General features: G+C 28.6%; 2 protein-coding genes across 6 annotated transcripts in view; both read right to left on the reverse strand.

Moving 5' to 3' along the window:
- LOC129916512 (homeobox protein orthopedia) overlaps window positions 1-13,835 on the reverse strand; it is a 68,887-nt gene extending 55,052 nt beyond the window's left edge. The window contains exons 1-3 of one of the 5 annotated variants that reach the window (XM_055996534.1): window positions 5,174-5,265; window positions 4,724-4,890; window positions 1,395-1,553 (exon numbers count right to left, since the gene is read on the reverse strand). In XM_055996534.1, the coding sequence (XP_055852509.1) occupies window positions 1,395-1,553; window positions 4,724-4,738 (174 nt within the window). In that variant the 5' untranslated portion in view covers window positions 4,739-4,890; window positions 5,174-5,265. Of the gene's footprint in view, window positions 1-1,394; window positions 1,554-4,723; window positions 4,891-5,173; window positions 5,266-13,585 lie in introns of those variants that run through there. The other 4 variants (XM_055996520.1, XM_055996514.1, XM_055996527.1 and 1 more) reach the window with 4 other exon arrangements.
- The window catches only part of LOC129916545 (uncharacterized), a 179,509-nt gene that overhangs the window by 112,790 nt on the left and 40,909 nt on the right, over window positions 1-25,810 (reverse strand). The window lies entirely within an intron of this gene.

Consider the following 25,810-nt stretch of genomic DNA (forward strand, 5'->3'; position numbering starts at 1 on the left):
AGCAAATTTTTCATACAAAATGAAATGCTGCGGACGTGATGCAGCGGTGGTGCAGCTGTAATGCGGCGGCGGTCAAGAATTTTTTTTTTCTCGGGTATGTGGCCTTTGTAAATTGACTTCGACCAGTTGAACTAAAAGAGATTTGTTCTACTTTATATTATCTACTATTTCCATTGTTATTTTTAAATTTGATATAATTAAATTTACAATTTTTAATAAGACTGAAACTTGTAAACAGATTTTGATTGTACCTACATACAAAGCCCTTGTACTCGCAAAAAATCTGATAAATCAATTTTCACAGAATTCACCTGCATAAAATAAAAATTCTGAGAACTTAAAATTCCATCACCACCTATTTGCCAACACTTGTAATTTTATTTCCTAGAATTGTAAAAACTTCAAAGTAAATATAAAAAAAAAAAATCTTTTTAAAACTGATCACATATCATCAAACTTCCATACACGCCTACGTTATTTCTAGAATTCTTTGTCTCTCACAAAAAACAACGAAAAAAAAATCCTTTAATAGTGTTGACTTCATCCAATAAATCTTTCATGCGCACACGTAGTGAAAAATCAATCTTCCAGGATTTTCACAAATAGCACGAAATTATCCTTGTGCGAGCTCCTGTATTTATTATGAGAAGGATAAAAACCTCGAAAGTGTATAAAAGCGGCTCTGGCTCTCAAGACAACAATGGTAGAATAATAAATTTCAACCCTTCTTCTTCTTTTAATGTTAGCGACATACAGACAGCCTCACCTCAAACTCACACACAAAAACATCACAATTGGTTTTCTCTATTTTTGACCAAACTAAATATTTAATGGCAAAATGTGTGTTTTCTGGTGAAGTTTTCCTCTCAAAAACATGACTTATCGATTAGAAATATGCCAATTGTTGAAAACCACAAAATTTTCAATTTTCAAATTACCGCAATTGAAATCCATACTATCCGCAATATATTCAGCCTCTTTAGTATACAGTAGCATTTTCGGGTTCATCCAGGAACAACAAAAGAATTGAATATATATTTGCCAAATCGTCTATATCTATCTAAATGATGTGTGTTAAATCTCTGATATACAAGTGAGTTAACAGATGGAATGTGGTCAGAATTCAGGATTCAGGACATGCCTGATGGGTAAATTGATTTGAATGGAATATATAGTTTTTTTTTGTTGATGGTTAAAATAGGAGGTAAGTTTATTCAACAGTTTTAACCATAATGATGGATTTTGTGTTTTTTTTTTATTATTTTGATTTCCAGGTAAATTGTTTGATTGTTAACAAATAGTTTTACTTGTTTTCCATGTCGATGATGATGTTTGCGGAATTTGAATAATTTTTTTTATTTTATTTTATTTTAATTTTTTATTAATTCACTTACCTGAACCCGTGATTCGGTTAATCCAATGCGCATTGCTATTTCTTCCCGCATGAAAATATCCGGATAGTGGGTTTTGGAAAAGCATCGTTCTAGCTCGTTCAATTGGGCTGGAGTGAAACGTGTCCGGTGGCGTTTTTGTTTATTTGATTTGTCGGAATTCTATAACAAAAAAAAAAAATTATAAACTAGGTAAGTTAAAAACTTTAAAGCAAATGATTGCATGTAGGATTTAAAAGAAAGAATTTTGTTGGAACTGAAATCAATAACATACAAATAAATTTATGTTAAATATTTATGTTTTTATGTGTCAGGAATCCAATAGATTACACTGGCCAACAATTTTTAACTTTTTAACATTTTCCAGAAAGATTTATATCTAATTTTATAGATTTGGGTTCAGTAAGCTCAAAAATCATATTGATTTCTTTCTAGCAGCTCTAGTTTTTGAAATGTTTAATTTTTCATAGTTGGGTAATGTTAATAAAAAATTTTCAGTTTTTTTTATTTTGAGCGTTTATTATAATTTTCCAGAAAAATATATATTAAACTCAATGTTTTTAGGGTCAGTTAACCTAAAAATCGCATTATTTTATTTCTAGGAGCTCTATTTTTTGAAATATTTAAGTTTTACACATTTTGGGGGGTAATTTCGTACTAATTATGATGTTATGCTTATTTTAACTGTTTGTTAACATTTTATAGAGAATTTTTTTCAAATCTAATGCATTTGGATTCACTAAGATTAAAAATTACACTGGTTGCTTTCTAGGAGCTCTAGTTTTTAAGATATTTTCATTTTTAACATTTTGGGGGTGATTTCATACTATTTTTTTAGATTTTATGATTAGGTACAAGCGTTTTTAAGTTTTGCTTGAAAATTTTTTTTCCAATATTTTGTATTTTGGTTCAGTAAGTAAAATAAAAATAAAAAAAAAATATTAAATAAGAAAAAATTTAACAAAAATAATTTGTATGAATTTCAATGCCTCTTCATGTATGCAAATGCAAAAAAACGTTTTTTTGAGTTCTTCGTGCCTTATTCTTTTATATAAGGAATATTGTTGGAGCATATTTAGTAACGGTTTCTATAAGAACTGTTTTCCATCTTTCGATACCTGTTTAAATCTTTTCAATATCTTTTATGTTGCCCGAGATATCTTAAAATGAAGTAAGTGGGTTTGGCTTCATATAGTTCTTATAAAAACCGTTACTAAATATGCTCAAAAAATGTTCCTCATATAAAAGAATAAGGTTCGAAGTACTGCATTAATAATATTTTGAAAACGGGAGCTGATTCGGATTCGAGTTCAGCGCACCAAAAACCTTCAGAATAGTATATTTTAGTTTCGGCAACAAAAAAAAAAAAATTTAATTTTGTTAATCAGTGTAATAGTAAATTCAACAAAAAAATTTTAACTCAATGGTTTTGAAAAGCTTAAGTAACAGATATAAATGGAAGCCCCAGTCAAGGACCATTGTTATAAAAAAAAAAATGTATGACTGGATTGCAGGAACTAGTTCTCAAAGTTCAAATTGCTAAAATTTTTAAGAATTTTTATGAAAAGATTTTTGGTAAATTTTCGTACCTACATCCTGCATAATATAAAAAATAAAATAATTCCTTTTTTTAAAGGAAAAACAACATCTCAAATCAAATTGGGCTGCAAAACAAGTAGATATCATTTATTTCTTTTATTAACATGCAAAAAAAAATTTAAATAAAATTGATGTGAAATTTTGTAGCAATTACACTGGTCGGCAAAAAAAAAGTCGGGAGCAAGAACTTTGTTAGGTGGTTTTAGTTGACTTAAGTATGCTGAATTCAAAACTTTCATTACTTTAGAAAAAAACAAGCAAGATTTTGAGATATACCTATCTATTTATCATAAATTTCTTTTTTCAATATCTTTGAGAAAAAAAAATTATTTAGAAATAAAAAAAAAATAAATAAATAGGTACTTTGAAGATTTTTTAATATGGCGTTTTGAGATTCCATTAATAGTTTTGCAAAAAATTAACATAACCGTGATGTAATTTGACGTCAAATGATCTGTACATAAACAAGTATTTCAAAAACGTGACGTGCCAGTGAAAATTTGGCTTCGGATTCAAACTCAGCACACAAAAATCTGTTAGAAAGATGTTATTTATTAACCAACACCTAAAACCAAAATTTCAAACAAAATCAGTGTCACCCTATTCTACCCAATTCACACAATGTAACACTATGTTGATTTTAATAGTTTTTGTAACTTTGAATTTAAAAACAATGGAATCAATTTGCGGTTTGCAATTGCATTAGTGACGGACGATCTAACACAGCGTTAGTCTGAACTCTGTCGCATAGGTAACGGTGTGTTCCGAAAGCACATACAAAATATGTTCTCGTGTTTTTTTTGCAAAAAAATTGATATTTTTCTTCTGGCGATATTTCTAATAATTATGGAAAATTAAATTATAGGTACAACTTTTATCAAAAGAGCAATTTATTTGCGATCTATTTGTGCATTTAATTTTCTGTTTAAAAACATAAAAAGGTCTCGTTAAAAATAAAAAAAGAACATGTGTATTCTAAAAAAAAAACTGCATCATTTTTGTTTAGTTTTCAAATTTCCGCTTTTAGATATCGAGTTAATACTGGGACTGATTAGCTACTGTTTATAAAAATGGATCTCGTTTTGAAAAAAAATATCCTTTTTCTGTTCAATATTTCAAAGATCTTATACTTTTAAAACTTTATTTAAAATATAATGGGATGTTTTTTTTAATAATATTGTCAAAGTTACCAAAGGGTTGGGGCACAATAATATTGTAAACGATTTCGGATTATAGCCAATTGGTTTCCGATATTATTCTCTTTCCTATACAAGCATATATTGTTTTCCTATTTTGTTAAGCAAATTGTATGCATATTAGGTATATGTTTTGTTGGTCCAACGAAACTTTTTGTGATTAATCATTTATACAATTTAAATATAAACCAAAAAACAAATTTCCAAAAAAATAATTTTTTGATTTTTAAAAAAAAATTTTAAAATTTTTTTTTGAAAAATCAAATTTTCGAAAACGGGACATTGAATTTTTTTGAAATTTTGGTTTTAGTTGTTGATTAGTGATTTCTACAAAATGGCATACCAATTTTATTTTAAAACATTTTTTCCAAAAAATTATTTATAAAAAATTAGTTTGTTTAAAAACGATTTAAAAATTTTTTTTCAAAAAATGGATCTACTTTAAAAACTAAAAATTAATTTGAATTATTTACAAATGTAGGTTTGTTTACTTTTTTTTTTAAATAAATAAATAAAAGTTAAGCGTTCAAAACTTACCTGATCTTGATGCATACTGTGCGGTTCGCACAATGCTCCAGAAACATGCAATCGCCCACCGGATCCACCATTCGAGTCGGAATTTTGTGAATTTTGCACTTGTCCAAAATTATTTACACCATGAAGCGCCGTTAAAGCAGCTTTCGGTAGATCACAATCTTTTGGGCCTAAAATATAAATTATATTAATTTTTGATAAATAAATTTTTTAATTAAAATTTTAGTACAAAATTCGTTCAATAACAACACTATCAAATGCAAACGCTTCAACTACATAATTCTTTCTGTGAGTTCATAATAATACTCCCGCCATAAATGTATCTAGATACATATCTTCATATAATTATGGTCCACTTACATAAAAAAAAGATAAGATAAAAAAAGACGACGTAAACTTAAACACACACAACAACAACAAAAATAATAAGAAAATATGAATTTTAACACGTACTTGCGATACTTGGATTTTGAGTCTTAAAGTCAAACAAACCTACAGAAAATATTTCATTAAAAAAAAAAAAGATACAATCCAACGGAAATGTATCTGTGTATATATGACCTCCGTTGACTAACTTCTGCCTGACTGACGGGTTTGTCTAAGGTAAATATATTTGCTCTTACCGAAAAGAAAAAAAAAAAAAATGAGAGATGAAAAAAAAAAAAACAAACACGACAACAAATATTGGCAGCTAAAAAAAGAAGAGTTATAAGTCACATCTTTTTTGAGTGCTCTAAGCCTGTATGGACAATTGAGGAATAGTGGACAGACACTCTTTTCTACAAATAACATCTAGGATATTGTTTGATCCCACGCATCAAACAGCAAAAAATTCCTAGTCAGTCAAAAAAATTGCTGAGAATTCAAAAGGATTTTGATGTTTTTCTTCACAAATCACAAACAAGTGAGAAAAGACCAGGTAAAACTACGAAGAATTTTTTTTTGAACACACGTTGAACAAGTTACATCAAAAATCGCGCCTTCCATCTGGGGGGTCATGAGGTTTTTATGACTTCTACAATGGGTGCATGTTCACTGTTTGAACAGTAGCTCGCATCTTAGTGATATCTAGCAAATGTCTTATCTATGCGATGGCCATTGTGTACACCTTGCATAGATGCGAGATCCTTTAAAGGTGTATGACGTGAGTAATTGAAAATCGTTTTTCACAAATAAACAGATCATAAAAGTGAATCTGAAAGTTTATTGCTCTTCTTTTGTCGACAAGGGGTATAAGAAGCTGCCGTGTAGTCGGCAGCCGCTTTTATATCATTTGAGTTCCTTTTTTAATTTCATTGAAAAAATCTGTGAGGTAGTAAATATCTTGTGTTTGTCAATCGAAAAATTGGAAACAGGTTTAAAGATTGCACATGAAGTTGAGTTCGCTATGACCGATGAAGAAACCAATACTATAATACAAAATTTTGACACATTTTGTTGCATTTTTTACCGACTTTCAAAAAGGAGGAGGTATTTTATATTATGGTATCGTTAAAAGGCTTGGCTGACTACCTTCAATTCAAGCCTTTAAAAAAAGCATCTAGAACAAGGTTAGGAAATAATCGTAAAAGTTTAAAAATATATTATATAAAAAAAACTGAATGAAATTGTAATAAGGAATAGCTTGAAAATTAAACTTATAATACAAAATCCAGTGCAATTTATTGATTTGTATTTTGTATTGCCCCCCTCCCCTCCTAGCTCTTATTACAAAGGTTTTCATTAATTTTCATTGGTCTGATGAGTTTTTTCTTTCTTCCAGTCTATCGACCGATGCGTTTGAGTAGAAGGAGCAGCACACGGCAACAAAAAATACTACACGGTTAAAAATTCTGGAGTATTTTTTAATACTTTTTGGGTTACAGAAATGTATTAATATTTAATACATGACAAGTATTAAAATTTTTTAGTTAATACAAAATGTATTAAAATCTAATATAGTTGTATTAAAAAATAATACAGTTTATATTAGAATTTAATACCAAATGTATTAAATTTCAAGTATTGCATAATAAAATTTAATCTTTTTATATTAATTTCCAATAAGAATTTTATTTAAAGATAATACAAAAATATTTCAATTCAATACCAAATGTATTTAAAGTTAATAAATTGTATTCTTGTCCTCAATTCATTACTGAAAATAAATATTAATAATAAATAATATAATAATGGTGATATTTATTGTCTCTATTTTATCTGTGTCACAAAATGTGGCATGTAAAATCTTACTGCCGATCAATCTTCATCTGCAATCTATGCATTTTGTTTCGAAAAAGCACAAAGCGCCTTCAAATTAGTACAAATTTACAATTTTTTGATTTATTTTTTTTTAAAAAGGTACCTCAAAAATATCTTTTTTAAAATATCTGCTGCTGTCGTTTGATTAAAATTTAATATTCTTGTATTCAAATTCAATATAAAAATATTAGTTTTTAATTTAAATTTGTATCGTATTTTAATACAATTATATTAAAATGTAATACAAAAATGTTAAAATCTAATACAGTGGTATTAAAATTCAATACAAGTTTAGAATTTAACCCACGGTGGTTATTTTCTAATAATTTTTGTATTACAAGTAGTAATCTTAATACTTAAATATTGAAATTTAATACAAAAAAGATTCAAAATAATGTTAATATTTTGGAAGTATTAAAATGTATTATTTTTTTTTTATTTATTGAAAATTTCTTTATAGACCAGTGCCGAAGCGTCCAAAAACATTAAATAGTAAGAAAAAATCATAGTTGGATGAAACCCGTTGGAAAAGGAGGTGAAAATGATAAAAATGAAGAGAAAAATAAGTTACGGGGCGAGATGAGTTCGGGAACTGGTAGGGTTGAGTTTTTAATGGATGGTAAAAAAATGATATATCTCGATTTCCGGCAAAACTACAAGTCCTATGGAAAAAAAATGTGTGGCAAGGTTGTAGGTAATAAAAAGATCTACAACTTATAAATCAACAATTTTTTGACATAACCTCAAAATTCAAAAAAACCGAGTTTTTGGTTTTTTATTTTTATCTTTTTCAAAAAATAAATGTTTTTTTCTACGAAATTTGGTGAAAACTTACCTTATTATGTCCCAAATACACAATAATTTATTTGATTTAGGGCCAATTTTTCAATAGTCAGATAAACCTCAGTTAGAGCTTATTCCTAGGAATAAAAGTTTTTTTTTATATTGACATTTATTCTTCTGATAGTCTTACTGACGATTGAAAAATCAGGGCTTAAAATATTTATTTTTTAATTTTTTTTTTGACTTAATACCATAGTACATGTTCTCGGTAAATGCAAAAAATGAAAAAAAGCTTAAATCCCAATTTTTTTTTTATCATTATTTACAATTTTGGCCTATTTATTAAAATTTACACTTAAATTACTCAAAAACCATTGCATTAATCAATGTAACATAAAATCTTACGGTCTTGTATATATGTATATCTTTACCTATCCAATCAAAATTTTACAAGATTAAATAACACCCATTTTCGCGTTACTCATTTAGTTCTGACCAATGAGAAAAATGTAAATCTCTTGTTTGTATTTCCATAATTCCATATCGTTCCTCGCAATTGTTGCCAACCCAAAAATCACATGTCATAGCTTAACATAACTTTAGAATTCGTAACTCTAGTTTTTCGTAACTTCGGTTTCGCGTAACTTTGACGGTCGTAACTCTGTCGCGCGTAACTCTGTTATTCGTAACTCCGTTACCATTTCTTGAGGTCACTTCTTATTCGTTTTTGCTAAATATATTGATCAAAATTCCAAAATTTATAACGAAATATTACCAAAAGTAGTTTGTCGGATTACTTCATATGCGCATTACAATAAAATCAAAAAAAAAAAAAAAAAAATCACCAAAGAAGAATTTAATCATAAATTGAATTCATCTTTTTGTGTTTTTATAACTTTTTTATAATTCAAACAGACATGAAATACTAAGAAATCCATCGCCATCGTCACCATATTGAGAATGTAAAAATTTTATTACTGCGCCTTAATGTCGATGCTGCTAATGCTAATGCGCCACACTGCGACCGATGCGTTGTTCATATTTCAAAGTACCTAAGTTCAATGAAAATGTGCTAATTTTGACACGTTCATTCGTTACTAGCTACCGTTCAGGTTCACAAAAACGTCAGAATCAGAACTTCTTTTCATACAGTTTGTAGGTAAAATGGTATCTCTGATGGCTGTTGGGTTGGTGCATCAATGTCACCAAAAAGATGACGTACCTATACAAAAAAAATACTTCAGAAAGATTCAATTTGAATGTTATAGGTATTCGAAATCAATAGGTTTTTTTCTTCATTTTGTATTTAATTTTTTTTTTGTATAGGTACATAAATACGAATACGACTTTATGAAGTCATGCGTTTGCGTTGTTGATGCATTTGTGTATAATATTTATCCACGAATTTGTATCTGGTACTGGGTATCTACCAGAGCTTCGTTTTCTTCTCCAATGTCGTGATTTACGAATTAAAGGTGCGGTGTTAGGTGTGAGATTTCAGATTTCAGCTCTACCGTAACTGATTTCACATTGTGCCGCTGTTGTACAGTGATGGACAGTGGAAATATTTATGTACTTTTTTTTATGTTTTTTTTTTTTTATGTATTTTTCTTCTCATGTTTGGTTGATAAACTCAGAATAGATGTCGAATGTGGTACAAATAAAAATATACAAAATGCTTAGATTTGTGTGTTGAGAGGGTGATGTGTTGTTGAACTAAGAAAGATCATTTTCGAATTGGTATGTGATTTCGCGCAGTTCTACGATATTTCGATGTTTTGTTATTCTTAATATTTGTTCTATGAGTCGAGCGAGAACATCACGATGACAAAGTGCTTAGATGTTAGAATAAATTCTTTAGGAATTTATTTAGTATTTTTTTTTTGTGCTTTAACCAATGGTATGATACAAAAAAACTCAAAAGAGCAATATGAAACAGTTAAGAACCACCCATTAAATCGAATCGAAACAAACATAAACAAAATAATTGGAAATTTGAATTGAATAAACCAAAAAAACCTTTCTATTCCTTTCAAACCTTTATCCCTTTATGCTAAAACTGAAAACCGCTATGTAAATTGAGCAACAAAATCCACTGGCTTATAAAGTTTTGTCATAAATTTTCCAATTTTTTAAGAATAAGCATATTCTACAAAATATCATTGGACTGGGGAAAGGCAAAACTCTAAGCCTAAACAATAAATTTATTACTAGAATATCTAACGTAAAACCCTTTTAGGCCTTAACTGAATACAAAACAAAAGCGAACCAGAAAAACAAGGACAGAGATTTCATATACTCTTTTTTGTACAGAAATCCTGAAATACATTTACTAATCCTTTTCGCTAAGCTTTTATGTTTGTTTCCGGTTGGTGGTGGCGTTGCCGGCACACCTAGGAGGCTCCAATGGAACAATTAAAGTTCTCTTCGTTGTCGAGCCTTTTTATAGTAGTTGCCTGTCTATGTCTCCGTTTTATAGTCGCAGACACCACATCCACAGGACTTGCAAAACGAATAACACTGTAATATGAATAGAAAACATTATGTTAATCCTTTCGCAGGGTTCCCCAGCATTTCAACAACAATCGAGTCGAGGCACAAAAGTTCACCTCTAACTCGGATTAATTTATTTAATTTAACAAACGAATTTATAATTGTCGCACAGTGTAACGAATGTCCTGATGGTGTGAATATGGTAAAAGAATTTCGTGAAAATTGAGTTCAGTAGAGGACTTGGAGAACTCGAAATGGCAGCGGTAGAAAATGGAAGAGAAAATTTGCATTCCAGTCAAGTGGGTTTCGCATTGGGCGCCACCACGAATTAATTTCATATTTTTCATATAGAATTTCACCAAAACTTCCCGCACTCATATAGTTATTAATTAATAAATTGCCATTTGCGGTTGGAATATTTGGAAAACGTGTAATTTCCGTCGAGAATTATACTCTCGCAGGTAATATACACACATTCAACTCTGAAAACACGCACGCACAATGCTCATTAACTCTACTTGAGTTTATTTAATAAGTTTCAGGAGGAGTTGGTGCGTGTAAACACATTAAAGTTAACCATAAGGATAACACTAAGTGGTCAATATGCATGAACTCAGGACATTGTATTGGTCAGGATGAGGCGAAACGGTGCGATATATAGCGATTGAACAATTATTATTATTATTTTGTTTCGCTTGTTGCATAAACCCCGGCATCAGCGAATCATTGATTTATGAGCACCAAGTGCGGATGTTATCGAAAATAGCGTTATACGTATAGATATAGTAACTGTAACTATTTTGCACTCGAGGACATAATTTTCTGCAATCGAGACTATACTAAGAGTCAATTTATTGCCAGTTATGCAGATTGTATAGGTACCTACTGGTAAATGGTACTAGCGACCAAAAAGTTAATTTATGAGTACAAAGTGTCGGTGAGTGCATGGAGCACTATCAAATAATAATTGCACAAATTAAAAATATTAAATTTATTTATTTTTTTATGAATATAATCAATTTATATTTTTATTTGGTGTGCACGGGTTTATTTTGAAATATATTTTAATTTTCGAAGTTATTAATTAATTTTAAAGTGCGGGATATGATATTGTGATAAATTATATTGATTGAGTTAAAAATTTGGTAGCTTAGAAGACAAAATTAGAAAAATAAAATGGCCGCGAACAAATTTGGGGAAAGGAGGTGGGTGGGCGATAAAGTAGAGGGGGGTGTAAAAAAAAAGTGTTTTTTTACAATTTCTTCTGTCCTACTTCTATAAAAAAAAATTTAATACAAAAATTATAGATAAATACAGAAATACAGCTTTTAATCAAATCATTTTTTCATATAACCTTAAAAAAAAAATGCAAAAGTACGATTTTATTTTTTTTTTTTGGCGTGATAACATCTTATAAATCGATGAACCATGGCAGCCACCACAAAAAAGTGACGCCATTTTCTAACGTTACACTCTCGCATTTTCGCAGTGCGGCAAAAAATTTCAATTAAAAATAAACTATTAGAGATACAAAAATCTTCTATAGCTTATTTGAAAGCTTAATCCAAATGAAGGATTTTTAAAAATTCCGTCATTTAATAGGGTAAACAGGGGTAAAACGGAAAGATGAAATTTGGACTAAAATCTAAACGCGAAGTAGTAGAGAATTGATTTTTTTTTGCTATAGATAGATGAAATTAATTTAAGAATAACTGCATTTAAGAAAAAAATCTAAAAAATTTTGAAACTAAGCTATAACGTTTTGTTTGAACGTTTTACACGTTTTGGGGCTATGACAAAATGATGATTTTGGGTAAAGGAAATTTTGTTTGACAATTCTAAAGATGCCAGGTGAAAGATGAGGGAAAAAAATTAGGCGTCTGATACGGATTTTTTTCCAACACTCTGCGTTTCGAAATATGAATTTTTGAAAAACACCTTGTTTTTTAGGGATATTTTTGGGTAATTTTTTATTTTTAGCTTTTTTTTTGAAGCGTTCAGAAGATCTCAAACTTAAAAAAAAACTTGTAATCGTTTAGTGAGTTTTGACTGAAAAACGGAAGAAACAAGTTTTTAAAAACAAGTTTTTTGACCGTTTTTAACTGATTTTCATCGTTTTTTATTTGTATCTTTTTTTTCTTTAATAAATACAGGAATAAAGTATATGGAGTTATGATAGACCATCACTACGACTATATGTGTGCGAAGTTTCAATCATTTTCGTAAACACAATTTTGAGATAACGGTAAAATAAAATTTTAGAATTCAACAGGTTATAACTTTTGACCAAGAGCAGATAGAAATTTTATTAAACTTTTCCGATCATCCTGATACAATTACCTTTCATTTGGTATATCACACATAACGGTAGATTAACTACAAGCTACACAATGTTAAATCAAGAAACTTGCGAAAAACCTCAAAACACCAGTGGAGATCTGTTGCCCCCTGAACAGCCACCAGTAAGGGAAGTACTGGAAATTTGACATGGTTGACTTTAAAAAATTCTAACTTCTCTTGTAGGCATCTTTGAACTGAGATTGATACGTCATATGAAAGGTGAAATAATAAGCTTTCACATGGTCTATATTTTTTATAGGTAGTCAAACAAAAAAATTGATTTCATAGCTTGAGAACATAAAAATAAATGTTTTTTTTTTGCTTTTTTTTATGAAATTTGATCGAGTTCAAAAAATTCTAGCTCTTTTTGTAGATATCTCATAGACCTGATCGATATATATATTTTGAGCTAAGACAATAAGCTTTCAGAAGGTATATTTTGTATAGGTTGTTAGGGAAAAAAATTGAATTAATGACGTGATAAGATAAGAATTCATGTTTTCTTTACTTTTTTTTGATGAAAATGATTGTTTTCAATAAATTTTTTTTATACTTTTTGCGCATTGTAAAAATTAAAAAATGGTTTTATTCTTTTAAATTGCATAATTTTTTTTTTTGTAAGCTTTTAAATAAAAAAGTTAATATGTACAATGAGAAAAGAAAAAAGGTAATTTTTTTTTAGCTTTTTCTTGTAAAGTATGATTGTTTGAAATAAATAAACGCTTCAATTTACTCATTTTAAAAGCACACAACCTGTTTTCTTATGACGTTATCACGTAAAATTATCGTCCATAAACCGGCTTTACAGACAAAATCTTTTTATTTTTACCTTTTACAAAAGGTTAAAACTCGAGAACGGCTTGACAGATTTTCCTAATTTTGGTCTTTACGCAAATTGAAAAGATAACTTTTTAAATTATCTACATGATAAACATAGTAGCTAGGTATATAATTATTGAACGATTTCATTTATAATTATTTATTTTATACAATAAATTTGATACATACATTCGTACTTACCAGGCAGTCCGGATGCACCAAGATTATTCAGCATATTTGCCGAAAAATTTCGAACTGATATCGCAGACAGTTTGAAAATTCTCTTTCACTTTTTGTCTCGAAATTTTGTTACAAAATAATTGTGTTTAGCAAAAATTTTAATAAATAATAATTATTCCATTCAATCGATTCCATCATGTATACATTTTATTCGTAATATAATTTCAGTCTATATATGTGTTGAGAGTTGTCTATGTTTGTAATCACCATATATTTATAAAGAAATTGTTTAACGTTTTATTTGCACTGGAATTAACAACATTCTATAACAAAACAAAAAAAAAAAAAAAACAAAAATGTAGAACAAAATCAATTATACTATTCAATTAAGTCGGTTAAAGTTGGAATGTATGCTAATTTATACGATTCGCAAAGGCTTGTGTTTGCATGTAAATTAATGTAAATTAAAGGACGATTATATCTCTGTTTTTCATATTTATCTATTTGTAAAGTTATTATATGAGTGGGAGTAATACAATACAGAAATGTGCATTTTTTTCATAGGTTAGGTACATATCAGAATAACGGAAAACTGGGAAAAACTATAAATATCATAAACCATAAGCCCACAAAAAATATTTTTTGTGGTTGAATAATATGTAAATTTAATACATGCTAAATTCTGATTATCGAAAGTTTCATATGAACTTTTGTGACCTGTTTTCAGGTAAAACATAATCTGACCATAGTTTCAAAGATGCTATAGCTAATAACATAATTAAAAAACAAAAACAATATTAAGTTTCAAAAATATTTGCAATGTAGGGCGAATAACTCTAAAGTCTTAATTTTATTGACAATTATTATTTTTGTATACTAGTTAAACAGTGTTTGGAAAAATTAAAAACAGTTTTTTTCGTATTTGCCAATTTTGACAAATTTCCATCAATTTACAATCGTACCGACTTAAGAAGAATATTTTAATGTTTCCTGTAATTTATCGATATATTGTATGGAAACATTAAAAATTTAACTGGAAGAAACAAAAACTTAAGGAATATGTATTTTTTTTTCTTTTTAACTGTTAAGCAACTTCGTGTACTGAAATTCAATAATTTAAAGATCTGAAAGAAAATTGCCCAATATAGTTAAGCAAATAACACACACTTTTATATTGCAAATAATTTGAAATCAACAAAATTGGATAATGTATTTTAAAAGAGTTAATTTATGAAGAAACCTGCTTTAAAAATGAAGTGAAACTCTAAATACCTCGAAACTTGGTAGGTACTCATAGCACAAAAAATTCCTTTTAGTACAGGTATAAAATAGTACATAAAATCAACAAATAAAAGAAAAAATTGTTACACTCATGAAACTTGGCAAAAAGTTTGCTTTTGGGATAAGAACCAAGGATAAAAAAGTCTAGCTATATAAAAAAGTTGGGTGGAAGGGTGTTTTGTTCGAAGAGACAGTAAAATCTGTAATTGGTCCCAAAAAGCCAATGATTCATGTAAAACGTCTAAGAACTTAGGTATAAACGTTTAATTTGTCAACAAAACCAAAAATAAAATGAATCATTGGCTTTTTGGGACCATTTACAGATTTTACTGTCTCTTCGAAAAAAAACCACCCTTTTACCTAAATTTTTTTTAAGAAAGCTCTTTAATATTGCTTTCTATCCCAGATTCAATGTTTTTACCAAATTTTTGTTTTCACTAAAAAAAAAAAAACAGCCTTAAAGCATAATATTTTTATAGACACTTTAGATTCTTGTTTCTAATCTTAAAAGTAACATATACCCATATTTTCTCTACACCTAAAAAAAAACACCCTTTCACATGAAACAAAATTTATAGTTTTACTTTATTCGTAATTCCCATGGAAAAGACAAAATTTTTAATAAATTTCATAAGGGTAGCTTTTATATCATTGATTTTATCGGACACCCTTTAACATAAAATATTTGTATAGACTGTGTGGGTTCTTTGTTTCTGTTATAAATGAAAAATTTTTTACCAATTTTCATTGGTGTAACAATTTTTCCCCAGTTTTTGTGGTGCTAATTCCGAATTACATCATCATATAATAAAACGGCAAACACTTATTTTGTGGTACAAAATACGTGGCCCACAAAAACCGAAGGGGCATAAATTATATTCGGAACGATAGGAAATTTTATCTAGATGTGCAGAATATATACTTTATTTATTTTTTTTACCGAAATAGCTAAAAACAATAAATTAAAATTGAGGAAAAAAACAAAAACAAATGTGCTGAACCACGCCCTCTCCTTTCTGGAAGTGGAAACTTCTAAAAGCAAAGACGAGAACCTTCGAAAACATTCTCGAATTTCGAAAAAAATTAAGTGTTGCATATTCTTAGTAGTAAATAAAGTGATTTATATAGTGTGCTTATTTGAGCATAAATAAAAGTTACAGTTGGCACTCGAATTTTGAGTGCGGGGTCGGCTAGTTTCTTTAAAAAAAAAACACCCTTTCACTCAAGATAATTTTGTACACTTTATAGATTCTTAATTCATATACCAACCAAAACTTTTTCACCAAGTTTTAAAAATTAATAAAACGTAAGTCAGCTGTTATGATACCTTTCTCACACACAACTTAACCCATCAAAAAAAAAAACACCCTTTCACCAAAAATAATTTTAAGAACTTTATGAATCTTCTGTCCCTGCTTTATCTAAAATCTTAATCCCGAATTTCATCAGTGTAGAATATTTTTCACATTGGTTTCGGTTATATTTTACATGTTGAGGTCTGGTTTTTCTTTTTAATCGGCAATAACTTTTCTTAGAGCAATTGTATTGACTTTATTTTTATGTCATTAGATTCAGCATCAAAAAATACCTTCGAAACATGTGTCATATAATGATATTCCATATAACGACCTTCACTCCCTCCCTCATGTCCGCGAAAAAACACCCTTTCACCCAACTTTTTTTTATAGACTTTTTGTATCCTTAGTTCTTATCCCAAAAGCAAACATTTTGCCAAGTTTCATGAGCGTAACAATTTTTTATTTTATAAATGCCTATTTTACCTGTACTAGTACTATTTCATTAAAATCATAATTTGTTGTTTATATTTTTATTTTGTCTTTACGAAACGGAGAATTTTTTAATATGAGTAACTCTTGCTTAACTCTATTGGGAAGTTAAAGAAGAAGATTTGACAAAACCAACCGAAAAATCAAACAATCTATTTGTATAAGAATTTGTAATGTAACTAGTGTTTTGAAAACGAGAATCCGTCATATAGCCACTTTGGATTAGGTACTTTAAATTGAAATGTTTTGCGTGCGTTGACAATATTCCCGAATCCAAGATTACAAATGACAACGGAAACCTATAGCAAGACATTAATCAAATTAAGTGTTGCTCCATTTGAGAATATTGTCAGACATGTATTTAACAACTGCATTTATCCACGAATTGGAAAGAGAAACATAATAACAAAAGAAGTCTATGTATGACACTCTTATAGCATCTGTATTTTGACCACAGCGAGGAGTGCGGTTGCAATGGTTCATCTGAAATAGTAAGAGCACGGAATGCACTGAAATTCTCATGGACCTCGTACAAATATACAAGACACCAACTTGCAAGATTTAAAAAAAAATGTTCAATGGCAAGAATTCTGATAGCTTATACAAAGGCTCAATGAAACCACTGATCTTAATAAATATAGACACATTTTTGGTGAAGTAATGATTCTGTTGTTTTTTTCAACTGCTAACCGAATGCTTGAAAGCACTCGCATTTGTTGCAAGTTAGGACAAAAATCTTGAAGCTTAAGCGCTCTTAATTAATGTGGAAAAGGGTGTTCTTAAAATTTGAAAGATCAGATTTTATTTCACCCAATATCTTTAATGATATCTTCTTATAGGACTTGTCTTAGATTTTTTGATTTCGCTTAAATAACTTTAAACCCGCAACTTATCAAATTAATACATTTAAATTAATACATTTTTTTCTTTTGTACTTACTCAATTTTCATTGATCTAGTATCTACATTTTTGTTGTACCTAATGGCAAATATCAATTCAAATACCCTACTAGAATTTAATTAAACAAAATCCACCTGTCAAAAATAATATTTCTGAAGAGTTTTTAAGATAAAGGAATCTTATGAAAAAATTTTCCAAGATCTGAATGCTATCAGAATGATTATGATTATAAAAAAATTACAAACGATGACTACTTTTTCACAATTGTTAAAGTGGTCACTAAACCTTTTCTTTCTCCTCTTTTAAATTTGCTTAGTCGTAGAGAAAAAAATTACTAAGTTATTCCATGCAACTAATAACTCTTTCTTAAAAAAAAAAAACATCTTCATTCAATTAACAACAAAAACATTTTGATTTTAAAACATTTTTGTTTAACAGAACATATGCAATTTTTTTTTTTTTTTGAAACATAACATTGATTGAAAAATAATTTTCAAAGTGCACAGTAAATCATTTTATTCTGTTTATTTATTTCAATTTTGTTTTTTTTTTTACGATACATAATCAAGTTCGCTGATCAGCTCTTTTGTTTCCTATCAACGGCATTTCTTATTTCATTTAAATGATGTCTTATATCATTTTCCTTGCTTATAGTGTCGTAATATTGGATCAGTTTAAAATTCTAAAGTGTCCAGTTTTATATGTGTAAACAATAGGGTAGTTTTTGTTCTTAAAACAATGACAAAATAAAGTTTTAAGGTGGATTCCAAGTATTTAGAAAAAAAGTTTTTTGTTTGTTCTCAATAAACATTTATGTATATACAATTTTATGAATCTTACTTACTTGCCTACACAGTTTAAAGCTAGTGTACTGATACAAGAAAATATCCGAAACATGAGTACACTAGCCCATGCGTGAATGTAGCAAACATACTTCCGACGGTCATGGTACATACCTACTTTCTGTCTTTCTTTTACATTTTTGAACCGATAAATTTCCTTTAAATCTTAGGTTTTAGACAAAAATCATATTTTTAATATTTATGTATGATGTGGAGCAATTCTTAACTTGTTTATGAAGAAAGCAGGCAAGGCTATTTGTCTGCTATTGAAAGGTTCATGCTTATCAACCCAAGAGCTAGCAATGCTCTTCTACCCTTTTACCTAACAAAATACGAACTTTAATATTCCGTCGGATTGTCAGTTAGAACCCTCTTTAAGTGATTATTACGTAAGTTTCTATTTACATGTGGTGGTGAAAATAAGATTAAAATTTCCGAATCTAAATCTAAATATAGGTTTTTATAGTTACATATATTGATTAAATCCAACAGTTAACTTCCAAGTCATTTTACCCACGTTTTTTTTCTAGAGAAACATTCCAACTTTAAACGACACAAAAACTCCATCAACACAAATTAATTATTAACATCATTTGAATCTCTCTAGTGATTACTATTACAGGTAGACTCATGATGTCCTTTAAAAGGAAAAAAATAAATTAAAACTAAAAAAAATCCATTCTTACAAAATTATCCATTAAAATCCATCGATTGTTTTATATCTCCTCTTGCACTCCTTTAATTTTTATTTCTTTCAGGTGTGATATCCTCATTTAAATTAAAATATAAAAAAAAAAAATCCCGACAAAATAATTATCGATTTTTATATAAAAGCACAATTAAAAACAGTTACGTCAGGATATTCGTGCAGACAGGTTGAACATGAACAAGAAGAAGGGGGTGATGTCTCTTTGCTGCTGTGATATAAAGTTGAAGGTAGAAGGTGTCTCACTTTCACAAAAAAAAAAAAAACTCCTTTTTTTATAGACCTATTTGGTACAATAGGTGTGTGTATATAAGTACACAGGTTGTGTGAGTTAATTAACACAATTAATTTAAATTAATTGAAAACAAAACATCCTTTTTTGAGAGCGGGTATGTTTTTATTTATTTTTTTACCGTTTTACACAATTATACAGACATATTAACTTCTCGAGGTCAATCGATTGTCGTCTTAAAAGTCACAATCTTTTCTTTGTTCATTAGAAGAAAGTTTCTTGCAACAAAATTTTGGGCAAACCGACAGGAAAAACAATCACAGGAAAAAGAAAATTAAATTAAAATTTTGTATAGGACACGATTTCGATCCGTATTTTCATAAACACCGTTTGAAAACACACCATTTGAACGCACTAAACGGATTGAAATTCCGTAAACTCAGCCTCTTCCGACGAACTTGTAGTAACACAGAGATAAAGAAGATGATGATTGTATCTATCACTGATACACAAGTGGATCTGAGATATTTTCATTGTCACTCAAAACTCGTTGTTGTATCTTGTTTCAACAGGCGGACAAAAACAGTCTTCTTCAATCGTCCGACTCTTTTTAGCTCACTAAAAGCAGGTGAATGCGTGACAAAGATGGTGAGCCAACAACGATTGTCGACTGCCATTTGCTGTGCTACGATGGCGTTGGCCATTTTTTTTTTCCACAAAATCGTTGTACCGCGCCGTAGATTATGAGAGAAAATTTGTGTTTCTCTCTGAGTTGGGGGTGGGCTTCCAATTGGATTTGAATATTGTGACCTATTCACAGTGGAAGCTGCATATAACCTGATGCATGGAAAAGGCGTGGTTTCGAAATCAATGGATTTCATTTCTCTTTTGTATTTTTGTACAGTTATTCTGGTGGTTGTTTCTTTTTCTGTTTTGGCTTCTGTGAACTGCCATTGCACTTGCGCTACAATTTGGTTTTGGTTGTTTGAAGTTTTGGAATGTATGTGATGATGCTGGCTGATGATGGTTGATATGGTGGAGCGGCTCGTTTTGTTTCCAGCTGTTTTTGAATATCAGCTTCGGAATTGGTTTTTGAAGTTGCTCACTTGTTTCTTTTTATTTTTCCTGCATTGATAGAGAGCGATGTTTTTTGTTGTAGTCTTGAAATTTATCTCATAGTTTTTTTTTCGATGTTAGAGAATTTTGTTCCTTTTGGTCATAAGAAGAAAATCTATGGAATGAGCTGGAAAAAAATCAATTTGATCAAAAAAATTGGGGTAGGTGAAATACTTTGAGACTAAAGGTAGACAAAATAGGTAGATACTTATCTATTTAGGTGTAGATATTGTCTATATAGGTGGGTGTATGTTCTATCCTCTGGGAGGGAAAAGATAGTATCATATAGGCTTATAGATAGATAGGTACCTATACCTATAAAAATTATTTTTTTTTGTATCTAGTTGAAAATATGTATAAAAATATTGAAACAATTTGTTTTGGAGCCACGTGCTTTTCTGTCCTGGTTCTAAGTGGCTAAATTAAAACCTATTTAATTAAATTAATCATTGATGTAGCTAAGAAAGTAGTACACGTGTTGTTTTGTTGCTATTCAATGGTTGGTTTTGGTTGGTAGTGAGATCATTTTTCAAAGCTAAAAATATATATTTTAAAATAAACAAATATGAGAAAGTACTCGTAATAGCTTTTGCGAATAAATATATAATCAAGTTTGTTGATCAGCTCTTTTGTTTTTTAATACTTGAATTTTTTACTTTTGTAATAATGGGTACGTACATCTTTTCAAGAAAACCAAAGTTTAAAAATAAACTATCAATGAAATACTTATAACGTCATTTCTGTATAATATGTTGTACAATTTCGATAAAATATAGTATTTAGAAATAATGACATTTAATTCAAATGTTCTAATCAAAAATAAAAAAGGAATGAACACTTGTCTTTTCCAAAATCAATAAATATAAATTCTTTATTGGTGTTCTAAGGCCTACGCGTTTCATCGTATTAGGACATCATCAGGGCACTAATTAAAACATAGATACAATTTTATTTTTTGTTTTTAGTTGTTGTGGTGAATAATGAGAAATATTTTATACATGTATTCATACATTATACATTGAATTTTTTTTTTTTTTATAAATACATAAAATCATTAAACGTATGAAAAAATTATTAAAATTTTACATTAAATTATTTAAAAGAGGGCTATTATTAGTTAAGTCTATTTGACAATTTAAAATATTTAAATGTTTATGCCTGTTAATTTCGAGAATTTGGTATTACACGTCCAGCCGGTAATTGATGGAGGAGAGTTACATCTTCCAAAAAGCAACCATATGTCCCGTTTCTTAAATGTGTGTATATTGTATATTTACTATATAAAAAATTATTGCAAGTTTTCTGTCCGACCAGTCGTTCTCGAGATACTGAGAACCTTATTCAAAATGCCTGACGCCCCACAAGAAAAACTGAGATTTGTGCGCAGGATAAACCCCTCTTCAATACTGCATTCAAACTTAGCTAACGTCACAACTTTTTTCGGATCCCCTGCATTTGACTCCTCATTGACTGAACTAAAATATTAATTGTTAATTTAACAATAGAGGTATCTAAGCATAAAAGGATTCTTAACAAAATAGTATGTCAAAGTGAGAAGGATAGCAAATTTGAAGAAGTTTAACAAACAAGCCCAAGATCGCGAAAGGAAAGTAAGTTGATTACAATTCCCACAATCTTAAATAGATTTAGGGGGAAATTTGAGGAAGACAAATTAATCGAAAGCCCTGCTCAAAGATTTATTATTTTACAACATTCCCTGAGTCGAATGATCATGGGATAACAAAATTAGTTATTTTTGTTATTTTGCAAAGAAAGTATTTACAGAAAACAACACAAAAAAAAAAAAATAAAAATCGATTGAACTCGAAAAATAATTAAAAACAAGAAAATTAAGTCATGAGTATTTAGAATTCAGGAACTCATTTTTTCCAAATCTCAATAATATTCAACTACCTACTTCAGTTTGATCCACAGATGAGCTTATGAATACAAGGCCTAACCAACTGAGAACTGACTTGTTGTTTTTTCTTTATTAAGCAGTGGACAAAATCCCGAACGCAGCCTTTTTGCCTTAAAAATTCGGCTTTTGACGCCTTATCCAGTTCTTAAAAATCTTTAGTGAAGTATAGTCTGTTTAACCCACATACTCATATAATAACCCTTAAAAAATTTCACGTGAGTAGCAGACTTTTAAAATTATTTCTAGACTACGAGTATTATATGTACATATAATTTTGTTTTTTATTTTTAATAATTGCTATTTATTATTATTATTAAATTCCTACTAAAATAATTATTGAAACGAGATTTAACGCTAGCGGAAAGTAAATAAATAGATATTCTCTTTAAAAATTCCAAAATATAAAAAAAAATTCTTAAAAGTAACTGAATAAATGAATTTTGTTTTTAAATTTAAAATGCCCTCAGTCCAATTATTTACCACTCCATTAAAATTAAAGTTGCCAATTAAAACGGGAAATTTTAAAATTTGTAGGATTTGACAGATTTTTTATTTGCAATGGCAACTTTAAGCATGAGAAATCATGTGCATTTTCTATCACTAATTAAGTTTGATGCTCAGCTCTTTTGTTTCATATGTCGACCTACTTATAAATGTACCTTACATTCAATAAAATTGTAACATATTAAAATAAAATGCACGACTTGCTCTTGTGTTAAAAGTAACTGTAATGTTAAACCTTTTTACTGAACATAATTAGAGAAAAAATACATACATATATCAAATAGAAATTTGGATAAAATTCACAAAATCGATTTCTCAAAAAAAAAAAAAATTGAAATATTTTTTAAAAACCCAAAAATGTGGGTTTTTTTTTTTAAATTTGTACATAAAGTTTATTTTAACGTTTCTGAATAAAAATTTTGATTGAAATTGGCTAAGTCGTTTACGAGAAATTCATAAATAAAAAAAAAAAATGTTCTATGACAGGTACCGACGCGTCGACGACGGTATAAAAAAAAATATTTTTGTAGGCATGTATACACATCGTCGCTTCAGAAGCAAAGTGTCCTATCTCAAAATTTAGCGATTTTAAATTAAGATTACAGAAAAAATCAAAAAACAATAATCTATTTTCTGATCAAACTTTCATTAAAATACTACTTAAACTGAAGCCGTGAGGGCATAATGTTGTTTTCATTTTAGGTACCCTTCCTATTAATAATCGAAATTATTGTTTTTATTTAAATGCAAAACGACACTTTTTCAAGCATTGCTGTTAAAAAAATAAAATGCACGACTGGGTCGCACGAACTTGCTCTTAGAGTTAAAGTTGCTTAAATTTTTAAGACTTTTTATATAGAAATTTGGAAAATGTAGGTACCTACTATATAGGTACAAAAAAAAAAAATAAAAAAAAAAAAATAAATTCTTTAAAAAAAAAAAAAAAAAAAATAAAATAAAATCTGAAATCAAATTGCCCTCCAAAATAAGTATGCAGTTTTGACTGATATATCAAGATGCATATTTAGAAAAAAAATTTTCAAAATCGTTAGAGCCATTTTTTAAAAAACTAATTTATTATAAATAATTTTTTGCAAAAAAAGTTTTAAAATGAAATTGGTATGCCATCTTGTAGAAATCACTAATCAACATCTAAAAACAAAATTTCAAAAAAATTCAATGTCTCATTTTCGAAAATTTGATTTTTCAAAAAAAAATCTTCAAAATGTTTTTAAAAATCCAAAAATTATTTTTTTCGTAATTTTGTTTTTGGTTTATACTAAAATCTAATAAATGCTTCTTAAAAAAAAGTTTCGTTAATATCGAATCAGTAGTTTCAGAGAAAGTCGGATTTAAAAAAAACGGTTCTATGGCAGGTACCGTTAATAATAATTTTCGAAAAAAATTTTTTTATTAAAAGACGGGCCTATTTAAACAAAATCGTTGGAGCCGTTTTTGAGAAATTTCAATTTTACTAAAATCGGTATATGACAAGTACCGTTATTTTTGTTCCGAAAAAATTAATTCCAAAAACACCTCTGGAGAGTCCCCAAATAATGCTACATACCAAGTTTGAAATCAATCGGTTCATCCGTTTAGGCTGTAGCTTCGTTTACAGACAGACAGACGGACTTCCGGGACCCACTTTTTTGGCATTCTATACCATCGTAATGTCATGGAAAAATGCTATCTCAACTTTTTTTTTTGTACGAATGCATAACTTGATATATGGTACCTATATCGCAAGTAAAAAACACAAAAATAATGATTATTTTTAAGCGAAACGACATAAGTCTCTCTATTTTTTTGTTTTTTTTTTTTTTTAAGAGATTTTAAAATTAAATTTTCATACTATAACGCCACAAAAGAAGTATAACTTCAAAAAAAAAAAAAAAACTTCCAAAAAATTGTATTTAAATGCATATTTTGGCCGCTGATTTTATGAATTTTCCAAACTTATGTACATAATGTATATTAGGGTGGGTCAAAAAAAAATCGAAATTACTTTTTTTCGATTTTGTACTCCGAAAAATCGATTGCTAGACACCTCTAGAATATACACACCAAATATGAGCTCTTTATATTAATGGGAAGGTCCTCCGCTTCGCAATTTTCCATTTTTACATCAAGCTTTTTGAAAAAAAAAAAAATCATTTTTTTATTAATTAACTTTTAAGCCAATATTTTTACATATTCTTGTAGAAAATTGAACGCTTTACAAAAAAGGCCTTATACACTTTTTTCAATTATCTAACCGTTAAGTAGATATTTAAGGTCCAAAAATAGAGAAAATCTTTAAAAATTCGTTTTTTGTTCTTAATTTTGTAACAAATTGAAAAATTATAATAATCAAACGCGCATGACATATTCTTGTAGGAAACAGATTGTTTCACAAATAAGGTCTTATTAACTTTTTTCATTTATCTAACCATTCTAAAGATATTCGAGGTCAAAGTTAAAAAAAAATTATATAAACAATTTTTACTTTTAAAAATTTTCCAATTTACTGAAACTTCATTATTTTCAAATTAACAAGATATATTCTTGTAGGGGCTAAAACGTTCTACAAACTTTAATCTTTTAGAAGATATTCGTATCCAAATCGCAATGCATACGGATCATAAGAAAACTATTTAAATCAGTGGGCATTGGTTTGCATACGAATATCTTCTATTTATTATTAGCGATGATAATTATCAGCTATCAACCTAAAAGAAATTTTTTTCTGCATTTTTCACTATCTATTTATATTTTTTGTTCATAAAGAAATTCCAAATATTATTGAAAAACCGTCAATAAAGATTAGATTTTATTTGCAAATACTTTGTATATTCTCAATTTTTAAACTTTGTATTATAATTATCAATCAAAAGGTGACCGATTTATTTTAGAGATGCAATATTGAAAATTAGGCGCTCAATTAATGAAGAATGTTTTTGCAAAAT

The sequence above is a fragment of the Episyrphus balteatus genome, chromosome 1 (genome assembly GCF_945859705.1).
Source record: "Episyrphus balteatus chromosome 1, idEpiBalt1.1, whole genome shotgun sequence".
In the NCBI taxonomy this organism is placed as follows: Eukaryota; Metazoa; Arthropoda; class Insecta; order Diptera; family Syrphidae; genus Episyrphus; species Episyrphus balteatus.